Genomic DNA, 19,091 nt, shown 5'->3' with positions numbered 1-19,091 from the left:
TTTTCTACAAGTAAAGCTCTGATAAAACATTCCACTGTTCTCAAATATCTTAATTTTTATTTTTCTGCACAAAATAAGATCAAAAATAAATAAACAAATCAAGAATAAAGAAAATCAATCAATCAGTAATAAATAAAAAAAAGTTATTTCCTTTAAACTTAAATAGCCAAAAACTTACCACTTCCACACAGATAGGGAGGTTAATTATTAACAGTTATTTAACCTTTAACATGAACATTAATCAAACGTAATAATTTTTTCTGGGTACATGATACCATACAGCATCCATATCAAACTTGTGCGGCACTAACATTAAACTTTCATATCAAGGCGGGGGCCTCAAACTAGTGTCCTGCGGGCCACAATTGGCCCGCGGGCCGCGTGTTTGAGACCCCTGTTCTAGTTGATCTCAGAATCACGGTCAATTCTAAGAGTCAGAGTAAACAAAAGTCTTAGGAATGGTGTTTCACTTGCATTGTATTGTAGAATTGATGAGTTATCATCTGTATCAAAGACCCTGTTTTGTTTACAAACGAGTATTTGTCTCTGTATTTTGAAGCTCATCTCTACTTTTTGCAAATTCCATCCTGTTCTTCTCTGCAGGTTGTTGCTGGTGTCGCTAACAGTTGATTTCGGGCCTACACTTTATGTAAATAAAAATTAAGTAAAGCATAAAGCTCACAATTCCAAGTGCACCTGAGTGCATCAGAGCAGAAGAAGGGAGGAGAAAAAGCATGAAGTTGTTCATAGCTCTGTGTGAGCTATAAAAACTTTATTTACAAACTTTTGTGTTCATCATCAAATCAAATCACGTGAGAGCTGTACTATATTTCTTATTATGCTAATTTTTCAACACTTTGTTCTCGTAAAAATCGCAAAATTTCAAACTAATCAGTATCAGCAATCCTGGTCCTGCATTTACTTGGTAGTTGATCGATACCATAAAGTGCATGTATCGAGTGGTGGACTCCTATAGAGCAGCTACACACAATAACCTGTATAGAGAACTTTCTAGATCTTCCAGAATCTGCACCTATTCCAGCTGTATTTCCTTGGATGTGTGCTTCCTGCCAAAACGGTCTGTTTTAAAGAGGCCCTATTATGCTTTTTCAACTTTTCTGACCAAAACTGTAGTTAGGATGTTGTATTCTCGTGTTAAACCATGCCAAAGTTTCCGATTTGCATATTTGGAAGGGGATCCCTGAAAAAAGTTTGGCATGGCTCAAAACACTCCATTTCAGCGGAAATGGAGTGTTTTGGGCCAATAACACAATAACACAATGGCCAATAACACAATAACCCGCACAGAGAACTTTCTAGATCTTCCAGTATCTGCACCTATTCCAACTGTATTTCCTTGGATGTGTGCTTCCTGCCAAAACGGTCTGTTTTAAAGAGGTCCTATTATGCTTTTCAACTTTTCTGCCCGAAACTGTAGTTAGGATGTTGTATTCTCGTGTTAAACCATGCCAAAGTTTCTGATTTGCATATTTGGAAGGGGATCCCTGAAAAAAGTTTGGCAATAACACAATGGCCAATAACACAATAACCCGCACAGAGAACTTTCTAGATCTTTCAGAATCTGCACCTATTTCAGCTGTATTTCCTTGGATGTGTGCTTCCTGCCAAAACGGTGTGTTTTAAAAGAGGTCCTACTATGCTTTTTCAACTTTTCTGACCAAAACTGTAGTTAGGATGTTGTATTCTCGTGTTAAACCATGCCAAAGTTTCCGATTTGCATAATTTGGAAGGGGATCCCTGAAGTTTGGCATGGCTCAAAACACTCCATTTCAGAGGGCGTTGCAAATATGTTCTTTTGTGATGTCACAAAGGAGCAGGCTTCCTTATGGGCGTGGCTGTAAGCACCGATACACAAAACTAACACAACTGTGAACAAGTGCTGCTGATCACTGAAATGATGTTTGTCAATGTGTTCAAATGACCTGTTTCGCAGGCCATAATGGCACACACCAAGGCACAGGTCTGTGTATACTCACACACAAAAACTGGTCCAGTCAGCCAGGGACAAGCGGTGAAATGAATGGTTACATTAATGACAGAAGTTGTCCCATTGGGTTGACTGGGAGAAGCTGATGAAAGGGACAAAACAACTAGAATGAGACCAGCCTAGCCACAGCTGGATACAATCACCACGACGATCTGGCAGTCAGCTTGCACATGTTATCAGTGCAGAGACTGCTGGGAAAATCACAAATTTGTCAGGCAGTTATTACTGAATCGTGAAAGTGTGGGTATCAACTGTATTTTTGCCAGTGTTTTTCATTGTGTTGTATTTTTTTTACACCTCTTTGGACTTGTTGCCTCCAGAAGAATGAAGTAATTGGACCTAACTCAGTGACCTTGGGGTCCAAACAGTAACTTTTAAGCATTTGTTTTTGGTATACTCTCCTTAGCAGTCCAAGTTTATTTCTCACCTCTAAAGCATTGTTGTGTCGGGAGCTTAGAGGTTTAATGGTGGCCTCATCACACCGCGGTGGGTGGTGGCTGCAGTGTTGCTGAGCAGCCTCTGGGTTGTCCTTAAGGAAGGTAAACTGTCGCAGATGCCCCTGCACAACAGACACAGGAAATTCATTTCAAGCAGTGAACAGTGCAGTAGAATGTGTACACAGATGCATGTACTGTACGTCAAATGTTTCACAATCTGCACAAAAATGTGCTGACATTTCAAAACCTGTTTGTGTGCTCTGTTCACGAGACAGACAACGCATACGTGTGTGTTTATTTAGACACAGATAAGAATCACTTCAAGTTGAAATGAATTTGAAAATGCAGTCACACTGCATGCACCATGTGCATGTACCACGTTCACCATGTGAACAGTACACAAACAAAAGTTCAAAAGTAAATATGCCACAATATATACTGTATGAACTCAAATCTCCAGACTAGTGTGCTCACCATATGGTCACTGTGCCCAATTTATAACCCCAAATACATGGTGGGTAACTTTCTATTGGGAAGGTGTGTGTGTGAATTTTCCAGCATGCCTTGTGGGTTATTCATTCATTCATTCATTCATTTTCTACCACTTATCCTCATGAGGGTCGTGGGAGTGCTAGACCCCATCCCAGAAGCGGGGTATACCCTGGACTGGTTGCCAGCCAATCACAGGGCACATATAGACAAACAACCATTCACACTCACATTCATACCTATGGACAATTTGGAGTCACCAATTAACCTAGCATGTTTTTGGAATGTGGGAGGAAACCGGAGTACCCGGAGAAAACCCACGCATGCACGGGGAGAACATGCAAACTCCACACAGAGATGGCCGAGGGTGGAATTGAACCCTGGTCTCATAGCTGTGAGGTCTACGCGCTAACCACTCGATCGCCGTGCATCCCATGTAAAATATTAATTCATTAATTTTCTACTACTTATCTTCCTGAGGGTCGGGGGTGCTGGAGCCTATCCCAGCTGTCTTCGGGCAATAGCCCGCCAGCCAATCACAGGGAACATATAGACAAACAACCATTCACACTCACATTCATACCTATGGACAATTTGGAGTTGCCAATTAACCTAGCATGTTTTTGGAATGTGGGAGGAAACTGGAGTACCCGGAGAACATGCAAACTCCACACAGAGATGGCCGAGTGTGGAATTGAACTCGGGTCTCCTAGCTGTGAGGCCAGTGCGCAACCCACCCCTCCACCATGTAGCTCGTGTAGCTTCTTCACAAGGGTCCCGGGGGTGCTGGAGCCTATCCCAGCTGTCTTCGGTCGAGAGGCGGGGTACACCCTGGACTGGTCGCCAGCCAATCACAGGGCACATATAGACAAACAACCATTCACACTCATGTTCATACCTATGGACAATTTGGAGTCGCTAATTAACCTAGCATGTTTTTGGAATGTGGGAGGAAACCGGAGTACCCGGAGAAAACCCACGCATGCACGGGGAGAACATGCAAACTCCACACAGAGATGGCCGAGGGTGGAATCGAACTCGGATTTCCTAGCTGTGAGGCCTGCGTGCTAACCACTCGTCCACTGTGCAGCCCCTTGGGGGGCTATGGGATATAATTTAATATGAAATGTGCAGGTATATTAGTGTGTAAGTGTGTTAGTAACTCTATTACTGTAGTTTTAGTAGCACCGTGAGTGAGGTAGACATTTCCACTATGTGAAGATGTAAACAAACAAATTTAGTTTCTTTCCACAGAGAACCGTGCACGTCTTCACCCACCTGTAGATTTGTTGTTTTAGCAAGGCTAGAATGAGAATAACTAACTACTATAATGTGTACGTCCTTGTCCGATGTACAAAGTCCTCCTGCACAAGAAAAGGCCTGCACAGGCCCGTCTAAGTTTGCCAAACACCTGAATGACTCAGAGAAGGCTTGGAATCAGATAGATAAGATCATCATTTGGCTTAAAGTGTTTGGAGGCGGATAAATGCTGAATAATAGTCCAGGAACACCATCCCTGTTGTCAAACATAGGTAGGTAGAAACATTCTACTGGTTCTCTGGTCAAAGTACGATGGCCATCAACAGAGACTTGGATGAGAACACTAAAGATGGTCGTGAATGGGTCTTGATGCCAGTGTTTCCAGGAGGGTAGTGGGAATGTCGCTTTAGGTGGTGAGTATGGTTTCACGGAGGACATCCGCTGTCTGGAACTGATGTCCATTTTTAAAAAGTTCATTTGAAAAGTTCCTTTTCAAATGTTCTCAGTTGGGTTTAGATCAGGGGAACACGCAGGATCGTCCAAAAAAGTGAGGTCATCCCCCTGGAAGAAGTCCTTTGCCAGCCAGGCATTGTTAACCTAAAGCTCCGTTAATTATGATTAAATTAGAAACAGTGATTAATTTGATTTAAAATGATAATTCGACACTCCTACTTAAAATGAATGCAATCTTCATTCAAGTCCCAAAATAGAAACTTGAAGCGCCGAAGAACTGGAGTCTGAGGCGGAGTGTCGAATTTGGGAGAAAACTTTATTTTTCTTGCAAACATTAACTTGCACTCTTTGCTACGTAAGACATGAAAGCCCCGTCTCTCAACCACAACAGGAAGCGGAAAACCCCCGTCCCTTGCGCCCACCCCTCCGGGTGGCAACCCCTCCCCTATCGATTGTTCCAGGGTGAATTATGTCCCGGTAACCTACCACAACACAAGCCCCCCCCAGAATTCACCCATAGTCAAAATCGACCGTGTGTGCGGGGACAACCGCACGACCCCACCGTGTGCGCACTGCTTGCGGCAGGGGAGAAGGGTGTGGTGAAGGGGACAACGCGGGGGTCGGCACGCCTGGCCCGGCGAGGGGGCTCCGCCAGTGTCAGGGGTTGGGTGTCGTCCACCAGCGCAACCTTCAGCTGGTCCACCGAGATAGTCTCCCGTCGGCCACCCATGTCCAAAACAAAATATTTGTCGCTGTGCTCCAGGACCCTGTATGGTCCCTCATAGGGTGGGCGTAAAGGCCCACGGTGCGCGTCGTGGCGGACAAACACAAAACATGCCGTGCCCAAGGCAGTGGGAACATATGAGTCCACTGTGGTGTGATGCAGGGATGGGTTTAAAGGTGTCTCTGTAAGGCGGCGGACTAGGGTGCAGTGGCGTCTGGAATGAAGTCCCCGGGGACACGCAAGACCTGCCCGTACACTAGCTCGGCCGACGATGCCTGCAGGTCTTCCTTGGGGGCGGATCGCAGACCAAGCATGACCCACAGGAGCCTGTCCACCCAGTCGCCGTTCGTCAGGCTAGCCCCGCAGCGCCGTTTTCATTGAGCGGTGAAAACTCTCGATGAGGCCGTTCGCTTGGGGGTGCTAGGCAGAGGTGCGGTGTAGCTTGACCCCCAAATTCTCAGCATATTTTTTTTCAAGGTTGGCAGATCTGCCAAGTACTAAGTCGTGTATTGCTTTGGGATTAAATACTTATTCATCACGATGGAATACAAATAATTTATAACCTTGAATGTTTTTATGGATTTTTTGTTGATATTTTGTCTGTCACTGTTGAAATAAAGCGACCAACCGTTCCTGTCTTTAATAGAGTACTGCCTGGTTGTAAACAAGGGCAAACTGTATGTAAACCAAAACACCACAGTGAAATGCAAATAGCATTCCATTTTTAGTTCTCATTTGGGAATATTGTCTGTGCTGCAACTTGACCAAGGATGACGAAACATTCCCATGTTCGAACATGTCCATGTAACAGTGATACCTTTGGGATTCTTATGCACACTACACAAAAACAAACACATGGTTTCTAAGCATTGTGGCTACATTTCATGACTGAACAATGGGATTTTTGACATGGCCACAAATGTCTTTCTGGTTTTTCCTTCTTCTTTGTGTGTGGACTTGTTTCAGACCGTAACCATCTGGATCATTTGTTGTGAGTGGTTGTCAATCACTTCAAATGTTAGCGTCAGTCCATCCTCTTCCAATTTTGTCTCCTCCTCCCTTTACTTTCCTGTACCGCCATATCCATCCGTTCTCATCACATGGCCGTACCAACTGAAATCTTCATTCTTGTATCACCACCATCTTTAATATAGCCACCAAAATTGTGTCATTCCTGAGTTCATCCATTTTTTTGACTCCATATTCTGATCTCAGTCACACAGATGAGCCATGGAAAAGCCTCCTGCCTTTTGGTTCAGCAGCTGTACTGCTGAGGTCAGGAGAGGCCTGCAGTCAGTGGTTTCATTTACACTCGCAGACACCAACAGAAAGCTCAAAAACAGTTTTTAGCATCCCTCCCCCCAACGGTGATATCTTAGAGTTATATTACGACAGTAATGTTCTACTCTCTTCTATAAAACCTTAATGCTGATTGTCGGGGGTTCATTCAAGGACAAAATAAATTGTTTACAGAAACAACACAAAAATATGATGGCTCAGACAAACAACAGAAATATACAAATCTAGAAGAAAATATTGCAAAAATGCAGGCACATGTTACCAAGAATGTAACTCTGTACCACTTCTACTCTCTCATCAATGCAACAGCAACGACTCTCATATGTTCTTCTCTCACACGTTCCTCAATCTACTCTCCCCATTTTTGGAGAGACACCTTCCCTTTAAATAGTCTCGCCCCTCCCTTGGGCGTACCCACTCCACAATAGGGGTGCAGCACCCTGTTTGCGACTTGGTTCAGTCCAATGTCACCTGACCACTACTTAGGCGCCAATTTCGCTTCTTAGGGGGACCGTCCCGGAAGTAGTCCCTTCCGGTGTGCGTCGAGTGTGCACCCTCGAATGTCCACACATGGGGAATACGTTGTCCGGACGCGGGGAGAAGTTTGTGTTTGGTACACCTTCATTGCCCCGTGGGCATGAGCAGCGCGAGCAGCGCAACGTCCCACAGGGACGGAGGAATCCTCTTCTCTGTCACATTGATTATCCGATCACAGACATCTGTGTTGAAATCGGTGTTGAAATTCCTGCCCTCATCCACAGGTGATAGAGGGTATTAAAACGTATCCACTCTCTCCAACTTGTCCTTTGCAGACTAATCTCGGAGTCTTGATCTTTATTCACCCTCGGGTATTCTGTCTTCTTTCTGCTGATCTTAAGGCCTCTTCTGTTCTAATTTTGCCTGTACTAATTCTTTGCTGGTTACTGGTACTACATAACACCACGTCATCAACAAACAGCATACACCAGGGGCATCTATCACTTATCCCCCAGACAGAACACCCCTCATCCGATCAAAAAGATATGGGCTTAAGCAAGATCCCTGATGTAAGCCAACTCCAACTTGTATCCATTCAATTAACCCAATACTACATCTGACCTGTATTCTTGCACCTTTGTACATTTTGTTGATGTTCTGGTTGTGAACAAAATCCAAACCAAAAATTAAAGAATTTTTTTTTTTCTTTTTAGCATGGCGTTAGCATCAGACCAAAGGATTTCATTTACTCATTTTATTTCAAGTTTAATTGAGTTTAATTGAGTGTCTCGTGACACTCCACGAGACACTCGAGTGTTCGGTGAGACACTCAAGCACCAGCCTTGATTATCGGAACAACAGGTTTTATTGCAGGTTTCAATTATTTTCTTATTGTCTCTTATAATGGCTACTATATCGGGTAATATGAGTGTAAATAAAACTATAGGGGTGTTATTTGATGTGTGTAGAGCTCTAATAATGTTAAAAAAAACATATTTAGAAGGGCGAAAACTATTTTTCTAGCTCTAGCTTTGAAAATATTCAACTATATCAATAGTTATATTGATATATATATATATATATATATATTGATATATAATTAAACTTGCAATGAAACTTTACAATCTAAAAACGCCTATATAGCTCAAATCTGCCATCTATACAAGCAAACCGCATGAACCCGAGTGGAAGGAGACAACTCACTTTAAATGGAGTCTCAAAGCCGTCAATGATGCCTCCAATGATGAAGAGCCCATCAGTGCCGATCCCCAAACCTTGGTAGACCCACGCCACGCTTTCTAGCAGAGTGCAGTCGACAAATATCTCCAGCCGCTGTGCAGAAACACTGACTGCCACGTAATGCCACTTTCCATCAGTGAGACCGCCAATGGGAAACCTGAGGAAGAGAAAAACAATAGGATTGCTGCTAATGCTTTGAGATCAGAGGTAAGTGAGAAGGGTCAGTATTCAAATTATACCATGACATCATCACAATTTGCATTGCAACATAAAACAAAAAACAAAAAAAGACTCACTCGTAGTGCCACCGCTGTGATGAAATGAGGATAATGGCGATAGCACTGATTCGCAGTTGCAGCACGATATGGTGGTCAGGGCTCAGCATGGTGAACACGCTGCTCTCAACTTGCTGAGGACTCTTTAGCTGCACCAGCAGACTGAAATCTGTCCACCTGAAACACAGGTACACTGTCAGAGACACTGGTCAACGATGAGGAAAATAGGATTTATTTGATAAGTTGCATAAAATTACGTTTGTCCAAAAAGGAGTAGGAGGAAGCTGAGGTTATTTAAGTCCACCCCTTTTCCATGGCTTTTACTGATAATCATATTTTTTTTCACTTAGCTTATAATGTTGATACTTAAAAAAAAAGATTAAAGACGCACCTTTTTAATCAGGCTTTTAACTAATATTTTTAAACTTTTCTTATGTTTTTATCTTTTTAGTCCTATTTTATGCTCTTAGTCTTCAGCTTTTAACTCCAGTGTTTTGTTTTTATCTTTTTAGTCCTATTTTTTTTTGCTCTTGGTCTTCGGCTTTTAACTCCAGTGTTGTGTTTTTATCTTTTTAGTCCTATTTTATGCTCTTAGTCTTCAGCTTTTAACTCCAGTGTTTTTTTTTTATCTTTTTAGTCCTATTTTATGCTCTTAGTCTTCAGCTTTTAACTCCAGTGTTTTTTTTTATCTTTTTGGTCCTATTTTATGCTCTTAGTCTTCAGCTTTTAACTCCAGTGTTATGTTTTTATCTTTTTAGTCCTATTTTATGCTCTTAGTCTTCAGCTTTTAACTCCAGTGGTTTTTTTTTATCTTTTTGGTCCTATTTTATGCTCTTAGTCTTCAGCTTTTAACTCCAGTGTTATGTTTTTATCTTTTTAGTTCTATTTTATGCTCTTAGTCTTCAGCTTTTAACTCCAGTGTTATGTTTTTATCTTTTTAGTTCTATTTTATGCTCTTAGTCTTCAGCTTTTAACTCCAGTGTTTTGTTTTTATCTTTTTAGTCCTATCTTTTTGCTCTTGGTCTTCAGCTTTTAACTCCAGTGTTATGTTTTTAGCTTTTTAGTCCTATTTTATGTTCTAAGTCTTCAGCTTTTAACTCCAGTGTTTTGTTTTTATCTTTTTAGTCCTATTTTTTTGCTCTTGGTCTTCAGCTTTTAACTCCAGTGTTATGTTTTTATCTTTTTAGTAATATTTTATGCTCTTAGTCTTCAGCTTTTAACTCCAGTGTTATGTTTTTATCTTTTTCGTCCTATTTTTTTGCTCTTGGTCTTCAGCTTTTAACTCCAGTGTTATGTTTTTATCTTTTTAGTCCTATTTTATGCTCCAAGTCTTCAGCTTTTAACTCCAGTGTTATGTTTTTTATCTTTTTAGTCCTATTTTATGCTCTTGGTCTTCAGCTTTTAACTCCAGTGTTGTGTTTTTATCTTTTTAGTCCTATTTTATGCTCTTAGTATTCAGCTTTTAACTCCAGTGTTTTGTTTTTATCTTTTTAGTCCTATTTTATGCTCTGAGTCTTCAGCTTTTAACTCTAGTGTTTCCTCAGGGGGGGTCCTCCACACTGGGGGCTGTGTCGGGTCTGCTGAGGGGGTGCCATCCTTGGGTCCCTTCGACCCGGCCGGCTGGGGGTTCCTCTCTTTAATGTGGGGGTCCGCCCGTCTGTTGGAGTCGGGGGGCCCGGGTGCTGGTCCCCCGATGACATGGCCTGAGGCTCCTCCCAGTGTGGACGGCCCCAAAGGTGGCGTTTCCTTGTTCCTCAGTGCCATGCCATGTCTCCCTACTGTGTGTGATTGTGTGTGTGTGTGGGTCTAGTATGGAGGGTGGGAAGGAGGGGCTTTCTTTTGTTTCTTTGTTTTTTTTCCTTTTAATTGTGATAATTGTTTTAATTCTGTGAAGCACTTTGTGTTGCATGTCTTTGCAGGAAAAGTGCTCTACAAAAAAAGTTGATTTGATTTGATAATAAGTACGTAGCCAGAACTGTACCTATCGGGGAAGAGCTGCATGAGCGGGAGAGTCAAGCTGGAGTACTGGCCCACCTGGAGGATTGGACACCTGCCATCCTCCACAATCACGGATGTGTTTGGACTGTTGGGCACCTGAATGAAAAACTCCTTCAGAATGTTCACCTCATCTGTGAGGATAAAAACAGACCAGGATTAGTCCTAATTTAGTTTGACCCTAACATGGACATCTTTAAAACGTGGGAGGAAACCGGAGTGCATACAGAAAACCCAAACAAGCACGGGAAGAACATGCCAACTCCACAGAGTTCAAACCCACAGTGTCTTTGCTGGGAGGCGGACGCTAACCAAGGTTTTACAGTACATCTAAATAAAGTGCAACCATGTCGAGTGTACTTCCACGTTGACGTGTTTCAGATGGTTGCTGTGTTGTATGTCACAGTCATGAGCTCCAGGTGGCTAACATCTGCTGTGGGCAATTACAACACACTGTAGAGCATAACGTGCTGCGAAAAAGACCACTTACTGATGCCATTACTAAAAAGCGGAAAACCACTTATGGACTCATTGACTGGAAAAGCTGTGGAGAAGTCTGACAAATTCTATCCTGTTTAAAGTTGTTCTCTGTTTTCTTTGAATCTGGTGCCCTGGATTGTCACCAGTCGCCGATTGTTTCACTTCTTGCCAAATGACTTCATTGATATTAAAAGCACAAGTTGCTGCATGCAAGACATCATACAGTATACTGTCCTCAAGAGTCCTTTGTGAGTACACTCTTTCCGATCATTACGCAATGCCTGTCATCAAATGTGGAGATTCTGAAAAACCAGCATGGTCGCATCCTGGTCACATTTTTAAACAGCCTGAGCTATCAAGTACAGGGCGAGTTTAACAGTAATGGGGTTAACAGAGGCGGTTCAGCGTAACACTATTAGCAGTGACGATGAACATAAACTTCTGAGTCAGAACCACTTCCAACAAGCTCAGACCTTTTCCCAAAGTCCCCCTGTATAACTCCAGGAGTGCTGTGGATTCAATCGAGGTCTCGTCTACTGGCCTAGTCATCACCAGAAGCACAGGCCTAACTTCAATTCTAAAATTTCATTCATTTTCTACCGCTTTTCCTCACAAGGGTCACGGGAGGTGCTGGAGCCTATCCCAGATGTCTTCAGGCGAGAGGCGGGGTACACCCTGGACTGGTGGCCAGCCAATCACAGGGCACATATAGACAAACAACCATTCACACTCACATTCATACCTATGGACAATTTGGAGTCGCCAATTAACCTAGCATGTTTTTGGAATGTGGGAGGAAACCGGAGTACCCGGAGAAAACCCACGCATGCACGGGGAGAACATGCAAACTGCACACAGAGATGGCCGAGGGTGGAATTGAACCCTGGTCTCCTAGCTGTGAGGTCTGCGCGCTAAACACTTGTCCGCCGTGCCGCCCAATTCTAATATTTGTTCCATAAATTATAGTAATTTATTCCCAAGTGTATTATTTTCATTTAGTAGCATGTTTCCTAGCTGCACTGCTTCCAGTAGTCTATGTGCAAGATTTCAGCTTCAGATTTCAGCCTCTATTTGTTGTTATATCAATGTAACCTGCCCAGGGCCTTCAGAATCAGGAGTGCTGGCCCATGTCACATACACACTATTGGGGCTGGGTTTTTCTTTAGCCAATCAGACTTCTGAATTGCCTCTCAGGGCCAGCTTGCAGGCCCCACAGTTCTGATAGGTTAATCGGAGCAAATGAAAGGACCAACTCTGGTAGTTGCTTTAGGTTTTTGTTGTGTTATTAGAAAAATATTGGGAACTGTGCCATACGTAGTGCAGATGTTTCACATTGTCTTAACTCTATCACAAGCATGTTGGAGGTACACTTGTTACATTTGGCTGAGCGTCAACTTTACAAGCACCAGCAATCACCAGTGGAAGTTGGTAACGAATACTCGTTAAGTTAGTAGCAGTAACAAAAGTCAGGTACTGTATATCAGTGACAATGTATTGAAAGATGAAGGATCGAGTGGGTGTCTTGCTTCATTAATACCGTAATTTCCGGACTATAGAGCGCACCTGATTATAAGCCTCACCCACTACATTTTTAGAGGAAAACCGATTTTGTACATACACAAGCCGCACCTGTACAGTGCATCCGGAAAGTATTCACAGCGCTTCACTTTTTCCACATTTTGTCATGTTACAGCCTCATTCCAAACTGTATTAATTTAATCTCTTACCTCAAAATTCTACACAAAATACTCCATTATGACAATGTGAAAAAGTTTTTTTTTCGACTTTTTTTGAATTTATTAAAAATAGAAAACTAAGAAATCACATTTACATAAGTATTCACAGCCTTTGCCATTAAGCTCAAAATTGAGCTCAGGTGCATCTTTTTTCCACTGATCATCCTTGAGATCTTTGGAGGAAACCAGGCACTGCTCATCACCAGGCCAATACCATCCCTACAGTGAAGCATGGTGGTGGCAGCATCATGCTGTGGGGATGTTTTTCAGCAGCAGGAACTGGCAGACTAGTCAGGATAGAAGGAAAAATGAATGCAGCAATATATAGAGATATCCTGGATGAAAACCTGCTCCAGAGTGCTCTTGACCTCAGTAGACTGGTCATGTACCTTGTCCATATAGACAGTAGACATTAGCACACAGCCAAGATCTCAAAAGATTGGCTTCAGAACCACTCCGTGAATGTCCTGGAGTGGCCCAGCCAGAGTCCAGACTTGAATCCGATGGAACATCTCTGGAGAGATCTGAAAATGGCTGTGCACAGACGTCTCCCATCCAACCTGATGGAGCTTGAGACTTATTGCAAAGAAGAATGGGCAAAACTGCCTAAAGATAGGTGTGCTAAACTTGTGGGATCATATTCAAAAAGACTTGAGGCTGTAATTGCTGCCAAAGGTGGATCAACAAAGTATTAAGCAAAGGCTGTGAATACTTATGTAAATGTCATTTTTTTCTTTTCTATTTTTAATAAATTCAAAACATGTCAAAAAAACCTTTTTTCACATTGTCATAATGGAGTATTTTGTGTAGAATTTTGAGGTAAGAGATTAATTTAATACAGTTTGGAATGAGGCTGTAACATGACAAAATGTAGAAAAAGTGAAGCGCTGTGAATACTTTCCGGATGCACTGTATATGCTAAGGTCCATATCACCCAACTCAAATGTGAAAAATTGTTTTTTTTTCTGGCTGGTCAAGTCCCCACTAAAATGCACTCTGCCGCATGGGCAAATGGCACCGACAGAACATATAAAAACTACGACATACCAGCTTTTGAAGAATTCTCAAAGTTATATGGATGAGAGGAGAAAATAATGATTTGAGTAATGGCTTCTGTTAGACTCTTAACCTGTAAGTCCCAAGGGACATGAGGTCAAATATTTCTGCTAATGTCATGAGCTTGACAGCATAATTTGGTGATTATACATATGATTTAGATTAGATTACACACACCTATATATTATATATATTCATGTTGACATTGATATCAACTTAATGTATATTGATAGAAATGTATATTATATTAAAGGTTGTGGTGGTCTTTATTGAGCCTGACGTGTGAGGCAGGATTCAAACAAGAACTTTTCCTTGTGCCCTCAAGGAACCACTGGGAACGTATGCTTTTCTTTCAACGCTATTATCACAGGATCAAGCTATTAAGATGAGGAGACGTAAAAGGGAGGTGCAGATGGGGGAGGGCTGCCTGTCATGCCTGTTGTGTTTCCTGCCAAAGTAAACCAGATGTGTGAGATGTCTGAGATCTGTGAATAGTGAAGACTTTCACAGACATTTCGGGCCACGCATGTTTTTCATCTGCTACAAACATACACACATGCCTTGATAAAACATTAAAAAGTACAGAAACACCAATGTTCGTATATTTTAAATATATTTTATCTGACAGTATATTGTTTCGACAAATGCAAGACCCCTAAAAAGAAAATCCACTTCAGATTCACAGAACCGTGAAGGTTCACATGGTTTGTTTGTAACATGTGTGGAGTTTGCATGTTCTCCGGGTTAATTGGCGACTCTAAATTGTCCATGTGATTGCCCTGTGATTGGCTGGCGACCAGAAAAGACCAGTTCGACCCTCGCCCGAAATCAGCAAAGACAGTGATTTTCAACCACTGTGCCGCGGCACACTAGTGTACCTTGAGAAACCGTCAGGTGTGCCGTGAGGAATTATCCAATATCACTTTTTATAATTAACATTTATTAATCATCATTAACAAATATTATGTCAATAGCCATTATGTCAATAGTATACATGGACCCAAATATTCCAATTGCATTTGGTTTATTTGCTCAAACGGAAAGAATTGAACAGGGATGGAATATTCCTTTCCCCAATCCGATTGAGGTATCGTGTACCCGCTCAAATGGAAAGTTGTCAGGGTGCCTTCTTCTTCGTGGTGTTTTTCTTCTTCTGTTGTTTATTGGCAAGATTGAATTTGATCTTTTCCTGTTTAAATTTATCCCGGGTGCGTTCTTTCAGCGCATGCTCAGATATGACGTAACACGCAGATCCAGACGTTCTTCACTTTTAAAAATGGAGGCCAGCAATCGGCACTGGACTAAGCAAAGTTTGTTTTTGATTCAAACTAAATTTCAAGACTGGACAGACGAAAAACTGGCAATACGGAGTTATTCCAACAAGTGAAAGAAAAACTCGGGGAAGCCGGTATCACGTGATGTTGATGTTTACGTTTTACTGGGCATGCCCTAATGACTATTCTGGTTGATTTTCACGGTACATGTAGACAAGAGATTGGAATATTCCTTTCTATGGATACCATTGTTTCCCGAAAGGTCATTCAGAAAGAGAAAAAGTGGTGATGTAAAAACATGGCTACTGTGGAGTGTCTGTGGTGTAAAGACTGGCAGAGCAATGTAATATTGGTCCGTGTGGCAACACCTACCTTGTTCCTCCCATAGACTTATTGATGCACGTGTGAGGTTGTGGTGACATTTTGTAACATTTTTGTTTTTTTTTTGGATTTTTCCAATGTAAAAAAACGTGCCGTGGCTCAAAAAAGGTTGAAAATCACTGAGCTAAGAAAGGCTCCAGCATAGCCCCCCGACCCTAATGAATATAAGAAAATGGATGGATGTTTCAGCAAGGTGTAGAAATTGAAAATATTTTATGCCCTCTCCAGTCATCTTTCACCTACTTGAAATTGCATTAGTTTGTTTCATAATTTGTGTTTATTAAACTTATCCTGCCTCATGTTGTGTTCATTGTATTCATTTTGGCAAGGTTTTATTGTGAATATTAGCCTTAGATTATTAGTACAGGGGATTGATGTATTTTTGGTAAAAAAAAAAAAAATGTACAGCCCAACCCGGCAGCAAGATGAGCACAAGTTAATACTTATTGTACTTTCATTCATTCATTCATTTTCTTCTGCTTATCCTCACGAGGGTCGCGGGAGGTGTTGGAGCCTATCCCAGCTGTCTTCGGGGGAGAGGCGGGTTACACCCTGGACTGGTTGGTGCTTTGAGAGGGAGAGATTACAATTTAACAAATGGCTGCTTCTCCAGGAAATGAGGAGTGTCACTGGTCCGTGAGTTTATCGGAGCACGGTTGTCAATCATGCTGTAACAATCTGGCGTCAGGCATTTTGCTGCAGTTGATTAATACCGGAAATTGTTACATTTCTAGTGCTAAAAGTAAACATCCAGTCACTTTTTTTTACTGTATTTAGCTACTTTCTGTGACATTTAGCTTGTTTTTCTCAAATTTATGTAATTTTCTTCAAATCTAAATCCATCCATCTATTTTCTATACTGCTTGGGCCACCATGTATGCTGGAGCCTATCCCAGCTGTCTTCGGGCAAGAGGCGGGGTACACCCTGGACTGGTCGCCAGCCAATCACAGGGGACATATAGACAAACAACCATTCACACTCACATTTATACCTATGGACAATTTGGAGTCGCCAATTAGCCTAGCATGTTTTTGGAATGTGGGAGGAAACCGGAGTACCCGGAGAAAACCCACGCATGCACGAGAAGAACATGCAAACTCCACACAGAGATGGCCAAGGGTGGAATTGAACTCGGGTTTCCTCGCTGTGAGGCCTGCACGCCAACCACTCGTTCACCGTTCAGCCCGTCGTTGTACTTGCATTCATTCATCCATTGTATTCTATTTTTTAATGTTAGATAACTCACTTCTAAATTCATACTACCTGCAGACCATAACCTTCTTGGCCTGACCTGACTCGGCTGTGTTCAGTGGCAGGATCATGTTACTCTAATGGGTTTGGTTGGAACGACAGATAGCTCCATTACTGCACGGGTACAACGGAGGGAGGAAGCCTCAACAGGAAGATGATTAAAGACTTCCACCTACTTTGATGGATGAAGATGAGAGACTCACCAGGTCAGCAGATGAGGAAGTAAGTGAATTTAACAAAAGAAAGGCTGTGTTCCTTAACGTCATCACTGAGCGTCTGAGTGATGAGCACACCTATGGCCACGCTAAGCTTCACCTGAGGGGTGCATGAAAAATCGCTCACAGATGGTACAGTGCAGCACTCTAATGGATATTCCTTCTGTTTGGACAACCTGAGTCTATCCACTTTATGATGTAGGATCCAATGTACTGTATGCGTATTGTTGCGATTGGGTGTCCCCTGTAGTGGAGTTAAAATATGCAAAACAGGCTTGTACGGGGCTTACAGTCTACTGGAGGACTGAATGGGGATTTACAGTAAGTATACTAAATGGGTATTACAGCTGTGCTTTGCAACAAGACCCAGGGGATCACTCAGGACAAGGCTGGATAGGCCTTTGTCTTGGAAATCTTTAACATCCACTCATCTGCAAAAGCAGAACGTGTAAGTGCCAAGGGGGGAGAAGTTAACTTCATTTCCTACACTTTTCCACTAGCCTACTCCAATGCACGTTAGTGACAAGTGGTCCTGTCTTGTTTTGATAGATTTTTTCAACCACATAAGCCACAATGGAGACAATGACAAAGCATCAAGTGCACTGGAGGTTAAAACTGGAATTTTTTACTTTTCAACTGCCAAAATATATTCATTATACAGTAAAGTCTCGTTATATCAATATCGGTTATAACGAATTACTACTTATTACGATACTATTTTCATTTCCCGGCAAATTTCTAGTCTTTTATGATATAATCAGTTCCGTTAGTACGATACCCGGTTATTATGATAATCCGGTTACTACAATGCCCTTTTCATCTCCCGCCAGCCAATTTGGTCTGCTTATATCGATACAAAAGCAAATCCTTAAGCAAAGATTGATTTAAGCTGCTCGACATTGTTCTATACTATAGAACATTGTTCTATACTATAGAACAATGTCGAGTGCATTATTGCCCACTTTTAATGCAGTTCGGCGCAGGATCGGATATATGGATAGTCCGGTTATATCGGTATTTTTTCCGACTCCCGAGAATATCGATATAACAAGACTTTACTGTATATGTCATGGCAGTATGAAGAGAAGAAAATGCTCTGGGAGTATCCTATTTAGTCCTGCTTAATAGTATATTAGCCTATACGGATGGTTGGTGCATCATTGAGCAGGGGTCTCAAACTCAATTTACCTGGGGGCCACCAGAGCTAGGTTCTGGGTGAAGCCGGGCTGCATCAGGTTTAAAAAAAAAAAAAAAACACATTTATTAAAAACTGGAAAAAAAATATATCTTCAATGCTTTTGCTTCTGCTATACCCTATAAAATATCTGATCAAATATTCCACTGTTCTCAAATATCTTAATTTTTATTTTTCTATACACAAAATAAGATTAAAAAATTAAGAAAAGACAATAAATCAATCAGTAATAAATAAGTAAAATAATAATAAAACAGCAAATAAGAAAAACGTAAGAAACCACATACAGTTGGTAGAGAAATTATTTTTTTCAGATTCAAATGTACAGTACTAACAGTTATTTAATCTTTAGCATGAACATTAATGAAACGTAATAATTTTACCCAATTAGCAAGTTAGCATCGTACTCAATCAGTTCCATCTGGGAGCAGCGTCGTAACTTTAACATTTATTTGTACCCAGCGTCATAAGCCTTTAGTTTCATTGCTAATCCAAAGCAAAACGGGGCAGGGTAACAGGGTAGGGTAACAGTATGGGCGGGGCAAAATCATGTTAATTGTGTCCGGTGTGCACACAGCTTTAAGCTGTCATTTCAATATTAAACTTTGGTATCAAGGTGGGGGACTCAAACTAGCGTCTCGCGGGCCGCATTTGGCCCACGGGCCGCGAGTTTGAGACCCCTGCCATTGTGTGTCATCTTGGTCTTGTGAGATGTTCATGTCATGATGAAGAGAACTGGTTACCATCCGACCTGTTGATCCATTCATAGCTCACACACCCTTAAAGGGGACCTTTGTCTTGAGTTTTCGACTCCTATAGAGCAGCTACACATGATAACCAGCACAG

General features: G+C 41.8%; 1 protein-coding gene across 1 annotated transcript in view; it reads right to left on the bottom strand.

Annotated features, from left to right (window-relative positions):
- Nucleotides 1–2,255: 2,255 nt before the first annotated feature.
- Nucleotides 2,256–19,091, bottom strand: part of LOC144901157 (collagen alpha-3(V) chain-like) — a 28,624-nt gene continuing 11,788 nt past the window's right edge. Inside the window, exons 2-5 of the mRNA XM_078794339.1 lie at nucleotides 10,643–10,790; nucleotides 8,683–8,838; nucleotides 8,351–8,543; nucleotides 2,256–2,567 (exon numbers count right to left, since the gene is read on the bottom strand). Of these exons, the coding sequence (XP_078650465.1) occupies nucleotides 2,256–2,567; nucleotides 8,351–8,543; nucleotides 8,683–8,838; nucleotides 10,643–10,790 (809 nt within the window). The remainder of the gene's footprint in view (nucleotides 2,568–8,350; nucleotides 8,544–8,682; nucleotides 8,839–10,642; nucleotides 10,791–19,091) is intronic.

The sequence above is a fragment of the Doryrhamphus excisus genome, linkage group LG10, assembly GCF_037039965.1.
Source record: "Doryrhamphus excisus strain RoL-2023G ecotype Guam linkage group LG10, RoL_Dexc_Guam_v1.1, whole genome shotgun sequence".
Classification (NCBI taxonomy): Eukaryota; Metazoa; Chordata; class Actinopteri; order Syngnathiformes; family Syngnathidae; genus Doryrhamphus; species Doryrhamphus excisus.
The sequence above is the reverse complement of the archived record's forward strand: the minus strand, read 5'-3'. Positions and strand labels throughout refer to the sequence as shown.